The 10,416-nt window shown below is 59.2% G+C and overlaps 1 protein-coding gene across 2 annotated transcripts; it reads left to right on the top strand.

Moving 5' to 3' along the window:
- Positions 1-965: 965 nt before the first annotated feature.
- On the top strand, positions 966-9,350 carry AK1 (adenylate kinase 1). Of its 2 annotated transcripts, XM_090274771.1 has the most exons (7): positions 966-1,010; positions 3,827-3,865; positions 5,323-5,358; positions 5,537-5,700; positions 6,408-6,524; positions 8,672-8,863; positions 9,112-9,350. In XM_090274771.1, the coding sequence occupies exons 2-7, from the start codon at positions 3,859-3,861 to the stop codon at positions 9,178-9,180; spliced, it is 585 nt and encodes a 194-aa protein (XP_090130897.1). In that variant the 5' UTR covers positions 966-1,010; positions 3,827-3,858; the 3' UTR covers positions 9,181-9,350. The 2 variants fall into 2 exon arrangements, with proteins under 2 accessions (XP_090130897.1, XP_090130896.1); XM_090274770.1 differs by lacking the exons at positions 966-1,010; positions 3,827-3,865 and adding an exon at positions 5,023-5,092.
- The last annotated feature ends 1,066 nt before the right edge of the window (positions 9,351-10,416 follow it).

Raw genomic sequence — 10,416 nt, 5'->3', positions numbered from 1 at the left:
ATCTGGGCTGCTGCCCTCAAGGTCATGGTGTGGTTTAGTGGTCAAATGCGTGAGTTCTGAAGCTGCATGGTCCTTGTCCCTGCTACATTATCGAGCACCTACTGCTGCTATGGGTTGGTCTCCCTGGATAAACTTTCTACCTGGGAACCTCAGGCAAGCTATTTTACAGGTATGAACCTCACTTTCCTCCACGCTTAAGGATTCACAGACGTGGCTGAGTCCAGTGTAACCGCTGCCCAGCGCCTGGTGCACGATGAGTGCTCATTACTCGGAGCTCTTCTTTTTTATCGGGATCATCAGTCCCCCTTCTGGGTACAGCTTTCGGAATGTCCCACATCCTCAGGCTCGCCTCACTGGGAGCTGCCTGGCAGCTCCATGGGGCACAGTTGTTTTTTTAAAAAATAATTTTCTACACAGCCACCAGCTGGGAGAGCGTTTAGTCCCAGAGAAGTTCTTGGAACCCTTTCTGAAAAGGGAGGAGGAGTCCAGGTGGGCCTTGGCGCGGGGCCTCTGGGCAGGATCTGAGGAGGGGCTGGGGACTGGTCTGGTCAGTAAAGCCCCCAGAATCCATGCCTCAGTCCTCTCCTTCCCCGGTCTGGCCTCCAATTTGCCACCAATTTGCTGTGAGATTTTATGCAAAGAGCCTCTCCTCTCTGAGCCTCAGTTTCCCCAGCTGTCACACGGAAAGCCCAGTCCTGTCCCCCTGGAGTGATGTGGGCACAGTGGAGGTGACACTGAAGTGGGAACCCCTTGGGGGATGGTAAAGGGCTGTCTCCCTGTGCAAGACCCCAGTCTTGTCTGGTTTCCCGTCAGGGCTCTGCTCTGGTCCAGCCCCCTCCCTTCCCTGTCTGCTCTCCCTTCCTCCTCCCTCCCTCCTGCCACAGGAGCTGGCTCCCAGCATGCCGCGCGCTGCTGACAGCCTTATAAATAGTCGCCTTTGCGGGCGGGTGGCTGGTGAGGACAGGCAGGGCACGCACTGGCCCCAGCGCCCACCCGCACCCCACCCCCAGGTCAGTGTGTGTTTGTGTGCTTGTGTGCCTGTCTGTGCTCATGGGGGGGGGGGGGGGGCGCCTCTACGGGGAGCAGGAAGCTGCACGCACCTGGGGATTGTGTGTGTGTGTGGGTGGGTGTGAGAGCGCTCGCGCGTGCGCCAGGATATCCTTGGGATTTGTGTGGCTCTGTGTGTGTCCGTAGTTGTGATCTGTGTGTATCTGCCTGTCTGTACACCCCAGGCTCTGCTCTGGGTATTTGTGCCACACTCCGTGCGCCTTTGTGGGCGTGTGGGCGTTGCAGTCCCTCCCATCCTCTTAGACAGTCACCCCTTTGTCCTAGCCCATACTCCTGGGGCTCCAGGTTCCTGTCCTTGGCTTGTCCCAGCTGGGGCCCTAGGAGGGGGACAGTGGCCTGACTCTCTGCCCTGAATGACCTGAGCAGGGCAGGCTATGTGATTGGAGGAGCTATCCTGTCGCGTCATTTTGAGCACCTGGGGGGACAGGAAGCCCCCTGGATGTTTGGCTCCCTCCCTTCTCCCTCTGAAAGGCAGGGGCTCTGTGGGAACCCCGGAGACAGCACATGGGGCCTTTCCTGAGCACTGCTCAGCTACCTACTTAAGACTCTTCAGCAATGGGACAACGCCTGGGGGTGTAGACCCAGAGAGGGGACACCAGCTGCCCAAGGTCATACAGCCGAGTGATGGATTTGGGATTTGAACCCTAGCTGGTTGCCAGCCACTGAAAAGGCTGCTCTTGGTCAGGAGATGGAAGACCTAGGTGTTGCCCTGGCCTCGCCTTGTGATTGAGGTTAAGCCTTTGGCCTCAGTTCCCCACACGCCTCAGCAGACCACCCAGTTATACTACGAGTCACTGTGGCCCTGATCCAGGGGCCTTATAAGGCCTGGTTGCTGAGCCCGTAACCTAACTCCATCCTGGACCCCTGGCCTCTGTGAGGCCTCCTCACAACCCAGGTTATTTTGGACCAAGGAGGTGACAGGTGCCAGCAGGAGAGTGGGGCTTAGGTCACTGGGAGGGGTGGGGAAGAGTGGGGTCCAGGCCACTCCTCTTTGGTCACTGCAGACTATTCCTGGGCTAGGGACCCTCCTCACCGCCCCCCTACCAGCTGCTGAGCAGTACTGGCAGCTACTACCCTCCCTTAAGCATACTCAGCAGGACAGAGCCTGTAACTGATGCCCCACAGCAGCTGCTGAACAACCTACTGGGTGCTGGGCCCAGCTCAGCAGAAAATGCAGTCCTGGGTCTGACCCAAGCCAGGCCCTGGAGCCAGTCTCTCTTCTCCAAGCCTCAGTTCTCTCCCAAGACAGCTGAGAGGATGGAGCGAGGCCCCCAACCCTATGATCAGCCTGGGCTAGGCCCGGTCTGGTGGGGACCACAGGCCTACACTACAAAAGAGAGTTCCAATACAGTGTGGCTTGTGTGACACCAGGGGAAGTTCGGAGGAGGGACTTGCCAATGTAGGAGGGGAAGGCAGAATCCAGGAAGGCTTCCTGAAGGAGGTGACACCTGAACTGAGTCCTAAACATTAACACCTTGGGGAAAGGCATCCAGGCCTTGGGTGCAACATGAGCTGGGGCCTGGAGGTGGGACATGGTCGTGGTGGGTGAGGGAACTCGGCAGGTTAAGTGGCAGCTGATAAAGCTGCCGAGGGTAGGGTGGGAGGACCCAGGCTTTATCTTGGGCGCTGTGGGGACCACACACGGAAGGGTTTTAAGCAGTGAGTGATATGTTCTTATGCTTGTGGGAAAATCCTGCAGATGGCCTGGAGGTGTATGGAGGTGGGTAGCCCCCCGCCCCATGCTTGGAACAAGGAATTGGCCGTGGGGACATGGATCAGAGAGAGGTTCAGGAGCAAGAGGGTTGGGATGTGCTTATGCAGGATGGAGGTGGGTGTGAGAGACGGGCCTCTAGCTGGGGACACAGGAGGGGCTGTTCAGAGTCTACAGGGCCTGTGGCCTGGAGCTGGATAGAGAGGTCTGGGCTGGCTGGGCAGGGATGGAGCGCCGTGGGAACCTGAAACCAATAGTGAGAGGGTGGTGTAGGGTATGGGGTGAGGGTCCCAGGCTGGAGGAACGGTGGCCAAGGATGAAAGGTCAAGACAAGAGTGAGGGTGATGGTCACAAAGGAGCCCAGCAGGTGGCCTTGGGGAGGACTGGTGGGTGGAGGTCAAAGGTATATAGGCAGCAATTCTGTAAAGACTGATGGGAAGGGGAGGTTGAGGCAAGTTCCTGGGGGGCTGTGGACGTAGAGTGGGGTCCCAGGAAGGGTTGGGGTTGATTTACATGCAGGGGGGGAGGGGACAGCAGTGGAGCAAGGTCCTCAAGGCGGGTGAGGGGATGGGCCACCTGGAGGGTAGAAGTTGGGCCTTGGTGGGAGGAGCCACCCCGTTTGAAATTGTAGGGCTATGTCCCCATGAACACAGCTCCTTCCCTTTCCACTTCTGCGTCCCGTTGAGCATCCTCTTCCAAACCCCATCAGACGGAAGGACACATGCAGCCCCTGTCCCCGCTCCCGCCTCCCGGCAGCTTCCCTCCCCGCCCTGGGGAGTGTTGTCAAGGTGTCCAGCTCTGTTTTCTGGGACCTGTGAGGAGAGCTTCTCCACGGTTCCTGGAGCCTCTGCTCCGGCCTCTCAGTGTCGGGAGGGAGCTGCTGCCCTCTGTGACAGGTGGGGCGACGGAAGCACACAGAAGGAAGACGACCCCCCCAAGTACACCCAGATTCCTGGGCCTTCCCCGCGCCCTGGAGGGCAAGCCCGGGCGGCACACACGCAGTGGGGAGAGCCGGCTCCCCGACCCCGACTGTGCCTTGTCTTGCAGAGCGCTGACCCCACGCCCCGGACCTCGGCAGGATGGAAGGTACGGAGGTCCCTCTCCGGCTCACGGCCCGGCCTCAGTGTGCCCACCTGTGAAGGGGGTGTGTTTTTGGGAGACGCTGGCAGGGGTTCGAGGAGGCTCTGGGGCTGCCAGACAGGGCTGGCCTGGGAGCTCCCAGCCCCGTCCTCAGGCCTCCCCTGGGACGTGCCAGCTTCAGGATTAATTTTAGAAGCCACGAGGCCTCCCTGAGGCTCCCGAGGGCCCCACCGCTCACCTCCTGCGCTGGTATTTTTAGAGCTGAGTCCCTGCCTCTTTCTGGAGAGGGTGGCCCCTGGCGAGGGGAGGCCTGGCCTGTGCGGAGGTCCCAGGGCGCCGACGCCCCTCTCAGGGGCACAGTCTCCCCACTGTCCAGCGGGAGCGGCTCTGAGGATGTCCTGGGCCCCGCGGGCTCCTATGGGCCCGGCTTGGAAGGAGTCATGGGCAGAGAGCCCAGCTGGCCTGTCTCCTGGCAGTGCCACCCGTCCCGTCCCTTCGTGAGCCCCGGCCTGGGCAGTTCTTAAAGGAGCCCAGCGAGCCTGGCTGCTGCTGCCTGAAACCGGTGGTCACCCTTCCGCCCCTGGGGCTCTGAGTGTCAGCTGCCACTGGGCTGTTGCCTCCACCCACACCCAGGCTTGTGCCTGTCACACGGCAGCCAGGTGGCAGGCAGCCACAGGAGAAGTCGTCCTGCTGCCAGCTCGTCCAGGCTCCAACCCCGTGGCTGGGAGGGCACCGGGGAGCTTTGGAGCACACCTCCACTTTGGGACAGGAACAGAGAACCAGAAAGGGATGGGGACTTCTTTCCTGAGCCCTCAGTGAGGTCCTGCTTCCCCAGAGAAGGGAAGGCCAGCAGCCTGGGAAGAGGCCCCGGGTTTTCGTTCAGGTTCTGGCAGCCCTAGGGCAGAGCCCTGCCTCTCTGGGCCTCCGTTTCCCTCTGTTGGTGGGGCCGTGGTCTTGCTGAGTCCGAAGGGTGGGCGAGGCAGAGGTTGGAATGGAAGCTGGCCTCTCTCCTTGGGTTCCACATACCCACCACCCACCGCAGCCCTCTTCCCTGGAAACTGTCTCCGGGGCAACTTGTGTTGTGGTTGCCACCACATTTGGACCGCCCAGGGAAGGCGGGCAATGGGCAGGCCCAGGCCCTGGGAGGGGGAGGGGAGGGAACACAGCGAATCGGGACCATGGGTACCTGCTGCTCGAGAAACCCCCGCAGTGAGGAAGACGCTAGAGCCAGAGGTGACCTGTTGCTGCTGTCCAGCCACGCAGAGGGTTTGGGGTGACACAAGCCCCTCAGAGGCACCCTTACGTCCAGTGCCTTTGCCTCTGCTGGTGCCTCTCTCCCCCTCGTCCATGGTGCTGTGTGTGTCACTCTGCCTCGGGCCCAGCACAGGCCTGGGACTCCACAGGTACATCAGGCTATTTGTCAAGCCAGTAACTGAGCTCTGCTCCCCTTTTCTCTCCCACAGAGAAGCTGAAAAAGACCAAGATCATCTTTGTGGTGGGTGAGTCCATGGCAGGCGGGCGAGGCACTAGCAGGGGACGTCTTCGCGGCACTGGTGGGAGCCGGGGCCGAGGGCTGCACCCTGGGCTCTGTCCCGCCTTTGATGGGGGACCCGGGCAGACCCTGTCCCTCTGGGGGACCCTGTTTCTCAGGGCTTCTGAATGGGTGGGCGCTTGCAGGAGGGCCTGGCTCAGGGAAGGGCACCCAGTGTGAGAAGATTGTCCAGAAGTACGGCTACACCCACCTCTCCACCGGGGACCTCCTTCGGGCTGAGGTCAGCTCGGGCTCAGCCAGGGGCAAGATGCTGTCGGAAATCATGGAGAAGGGGCAGCTGGTGCCACTGGTGAGTGGGCCCCAGTGGGGTGGTGGCGGGGTGGTGGTGGTGGCGGTCCTGAGTGGACATCAGCCCACAAAGCCCCTGATACACCGTCAAGGCTGACCGTGACCTTCCCTGGCTCTGAACCCTTTTGTTGGTCCCCACTGCCCTTGGCACAAAATTTCTTCCAGAATCTTCCAAGAGCCTCCAGGACCCTGCCTTATTGACTGCTCTGTCCTCCCACCACCCTGGCTTTTCTGTTCCTTCAAACTCATTATACTCCTTCCTGCCTGGAGTGTTTTTTCTTCCTCAGCTTCCAGACCTTCCTGAGTCCTCAGATTTGGGTTAAGACCCCTAACTTTATATTCCAGTAGCACCCCCTTCTTTGTCCACACGGCCTGTGTCATGCTTGGAAATTGATAAATCAACAGACTTCAAGTTTCCTGATGGCAGGGAAGGTCTGCTTTGCTCACAGCTGTGTCCTCTGGGCCCCAGCAGGACCTGGCAGGGAGGCGGGATTCAGTCTATAATTTTGAGTGAGTGAGTGAGTGAGTGAATGAATGATTCGATCCATCAGTCAAGTCCTCATGGTTCAGAGCAGGCCTGGTGGGGAGGCTCGTTTGGGATGTCTGTTAGGGCAGAGGCGTTTCAGCCGTGCGGCAGCACACACCAGGGCCCCGAGGAGGGGTGAGGAGAGGGGCTCATGGCCCCGCCTTCTTTTGCTATGCCCCCAGGAGACGGTGTTGGACATGCTCCGAGATGCCATGTTGGCCAAAGTAGAAACTTCCACGGGCTTCCTGATTGACGGCTACCCTCGGGAGGTGCAGCAGGGTGTGGAGTTTGAGCAGAGGGTAAGGCACAACCTGGCGGACGGCCTTCGGGAGCGGTGACTGGGGCTGGCCAGGCTGAGGCTGCTGGGAGGGACAGAGAGAGACACACATACACCATTTGTGGGGGATGGCAGGTGGGTAATGAGGGAAACCAGGGAAGACTTTCTGGATCTTTCTAGAAGTCCAGAAGAAAAATTTTGAAGAACGGGAGGCACTGGGCTGGGGAGTTCACAAGCCTGGCCAGGCTCAGGTTCCAGCTCAACTGCTCAAGGCCGTGGGCTGTCGTTCTGCCTCTCTGAACCTCAGAATTCCCATCTGTGAAATGGAGATAGACAGGGCCCCGCTGCCTTGTGGGACAGCATGGGGACTAGAGAGGATGTCCCCTGTAAAAATGGGGCTTGGTGCCTAGAAACCCATGGTCAGAGGGCCGGGGAATAATATGGACAGGGTGGGAAGGGTCAGGCCTATGTGGGGAGAACAGAAGATGTTGGGACATGGCAATTGGGGATGATGTGGGAAAGGGAGGTCCAGGCCAGGCTGGAGGTTTGGGATGCTGAGGAGGAGTCCGGTCTCCTGCCGGGGGCCGCAGGGAGTCCGGCTGCAGAGAATGGGCCTTGGGCACGATGCCTATGAGCTGCCTGGGATGGGTGCCCACCAGGAAGACCTCTCACAGGGTGAGAGCATCTCATGCAAACACGCACATGTACAGGCATTGCATGCACACAAGCACACGTGTATGCGCACACAGGGACAGAGACACACTCATGCGCATGAAGCCACAGGCATATGCACCCATGCACACAGGCCTATGTGCATGTACACATGCATCGGGCAGTGTATACGTATTCACCTCAGGCAGTGTGTGTATATGGACCCAGTACACCTAAACATGGGGATGCAATACATGTGCACATATGTGTCACCTGCCACATGGGAGAAGCAGATGAAGCTGTAAGTGCCAAGGAGGGAGAGGTCAGTAAATGTGGTGGCAAGTTCAGGGAGGGCTTCCTGGCAGAGGGAGTCTTTCCAGATCTTGCAGGGAGATCTGGGCACCCCCGGGGGCTGGGGTCTGGACCCTCATCCCCACTCCCCATCTCTGTGAGACTGGGGCCACCTTTAGGCTTTCATAGCTTTGAGCTCCATCCAGAGGTAGGATACTGTATTTCTTGCCCTCTTAAGTGGCTGCAAGACTTCAAGAAAGTGTCTACCCTGATCTGGGCTTCGGTTTCCCTATCTATGATGTGGGGGATGGCAGGGTTTCCTTCTGACTGGGAGGCCTGGACCTAGGCACCAGCTGTGTGACAGCTCTTCTGACCTCAGGGCCACATCTAGACGTGGGGTTAATGAAAATTCTCATCCTTCCTGGGGCCGGTGTGGGTGCCTGGCTCCCCACTGCTGTGGCCTTCAAGGGTCCAGCACCCGGTCTTTTTGACTCTAGACACCAGGGGGCGCTAGGCCCTCAACGAAAAGATGCGTCAACCTTATTCCTTCTCTCCCTTCCAAGTCTTGCTGGTGATGAAACACTCATTCCAATGAGAGTGACGTTTTCAGAACCTCCCAGAGCTCCAGGGCCTCTCGGCCCTTCGCTCAGCCCTGGTTCCTTTGTCAAGTCCTTATCCAGCCTGGCGGGTGGGAAACAGACATCGCCTGCCCTCGGGGGCCCCAGGCCAGGCTGGGAGAGGGATGTTAAGTAAATAACGGGAGGCCCTTCTGAGAGGTGTTGAAGGGGGCTGGAAGAGCATGTCCCAGGGGGCTGGGGATGGCAGTGGAGCTGGCATCTGGGAAGACTGCCCTAGAGGAACGAGATTATAGCTCAAATGGGAAGGTGAGCACTTGGTCTTGAGGGCAAGGGCTCCTGGGAGGTTCCTGGCACAAGCAAAGGCCTGGCATACGAGGAGGGCAAGGAGAGCCAGAGTCAGTGCTGGCCCTCCTAGGTCAGGAAAGGGGTTTGGACTTTCTCCCGAGGACACTAGGGAGCCATGGAAGAGCTTAGAGAAGGGGAGAGGTAGGGCAGATTTGTTTTAGGAAGGTCTGTCAGGCTACCTTGGTCAAGGGCTTGAAATTTCAAGTGGATCTCAAGTAGGGCCCCAGAAGGGGGAAGACGGGGAGGAGCTGGCCCCGGGGTGGGGGGCAGGGAAAGGCCCCTGTGACTGGTGCCCTGCCCACAGATTGGACAGCCCACACTGCTGCTGTATGTGGACGCAGGCCCTGAGACCATGACCAAGCGGCTCCTGAAGCGTGGAGAGACCAGTGGGCGTATGGACGACAATGAGGAGACCATCAAGAAACGGCTCGATACCTACTACAAGGCCACGGAACCCGTCATTACCTTCTATGAGAAACGCGGCATCGTACGCAAGGTGCGCCCCCTGCAGGCCCGAGGGAGCCCTAGGAAACCTGGGTTTTGCCTGGCTTGGCCTCAAATTGCTGTGACCTTGGGGCCAGCCCACCTCCCTGGGCCTTGGCTTCCCGGCTGGTTTGATGAGCGGCTGCTGTCCACTGTGACCGGGCTCCAGAGGCAGGCCTGGCCTTTGGGGGAGGGCCTGCCGTGGTGGGGTCCACCCAGCCCTCCCCAGTGTCTCTGTGCTCACCACCAGTCTCCCTGCAGGTCAATGCGGAAGGCTCTGTGGACAGCGTCTTCTCGCAGGTCTGCACCCACCTGGACACCCTCAAGTAGCGACGCTGGAGCCCCTTCCCCAGCTCAGAGCCCAGCCCCACCCCTGTCCTGACTCAGGAGTCCTGGCCTGAGCTCAGCGCCTCCACCCTGCCTGGCTGGAGCACAGACAGAGGAAGCCACTTTATCCTGTTTTCATGGACAACTGAGCACTAAAGGAATTTCCGAGGACATTCGGTTTTACTCCTTTTTCTTTGCTTCCATCGGGGTTGATTTATGTGGGATGGCCGCCACAGCCTTGAAGCCCCAGCCCCTCCCCCACCCCAGCCCTCCTTGGGCCGCTCAGCCCACCATGGCCAGCCTCCCCTCCCGTAGCTCTGATGGAGGACCTAGGACCCTTCCTTACGCAGAGCATGCCAGGCCCAGGCTGTGCCAGGTCTGGGATCCAGGGTGCCTGGGACAGCATCCTTGCTCTCTGGGATGCGTGTTCGGGCAGAGCTGGGCCGGGGCCTGGGTCCTTCTGCACCCTTGCTGTGTGGCCGTGTTCCCGACCCCTCACCTCTCTGAGTCTGTTTTCTGTGCCTAACCCCTGCTGGGGACTGAGTCCTGCTGTGAGGTCATGGGCTGTGGCGGACTTCCTGGGCAGTGGCGCACTTCCTGAGCAGTGGAGGTGACATGCATCAGCTGGCCAAGTGGGTAGCGACTTGGCTTCTTGGCTTCCTTGGTGCCAGAAGCCCCGAGGATCGGAAAAGGGCATCAGGACTGAATGGCGGGGGGCGTGGTCAGAAGAGCGTCCCTGAGGTAGATGAGACCTGAAGGGCTTCCTGCCATGCTGCCCTGGACAGGTCACAGCCTGTCCTTTCTAAACCAGTTTCACAATTTAAATTAGGCACAGTCCTCCCTGCCACCTCAGATTGGGAAGAGAACACACTAAGCAAAGGTATAGCCTATTAGTTTCCGAGGCCTATGGGAGCTGGAGACCAGAGCAGCCTTGGGGATACGCCAGGCCCAGGTGCTTTGGGGAATCCCCGGAATCCCCTGGGAAGAACCATCTCCCCCTTCTCTTTCACTCCGCGACCTCATCATGGAGAAAGGCTCCACTTGGTGCTCCTGTGTCCGTAACACCTGTCCCAGCCCCACCAGGCTCCCTGTAAAACCAAGAGAGCCATGAGGGGGCCACACCTGTCTGGTTGTGCCCATGTGTGTCCTATTTATGGCAAGTGCGGTTGGTTTTCCATTTATGTTAGTTATTTAAACTTTCCTTTAAAATAAACATATTTAAGTTCTAAAAGGTGAGTC

Source organism: Furipterus horrens, unplaced genomic scaffold (genome assembly GCF_987537825.1).
Source record: "Furipterus horrens unplaced genomic scaffold, mFurHor1.1.pri manual_scaffold_4, whole genome shotgun sequence".
Lineage (NCBI taxonomy): Eukaryota > Metazoa > Chordata > Mammalia > Chiroptera > Furipteridae > Furipterus > Furipterus horrens.
The sequence above is the reverse complement of the archived record's forward strand: the minus strand, read 5'-3'. Positions and strand labels throughout refer to the sequence as shown.

Bases quoted from the DNA above. Each gene is read 5' to 3' on its own strand.
- AK1 (XM_090274770.1), top strand. From the start codon at position 5,038: ATGGGTACCTGCTGCTCGAGAAACCCCCGCAGTGAGGAAGACGCTAGA. The intron at 5,093-5,322 runs GTGACCTGTTGC...TCTCTCCCACAG, and splicing joins GGAAGACGCTAGAGCCAGAG to AGAAGCTGAAAAAGACCAAG. The intron at 5,359-5,536 runs GTGAGTCCATGG...GGGCGCTTGCAG, and splicing joins CAAGATCATCTTTGTGGTGG to GAGGGCCTGGCTCAGGGAAG.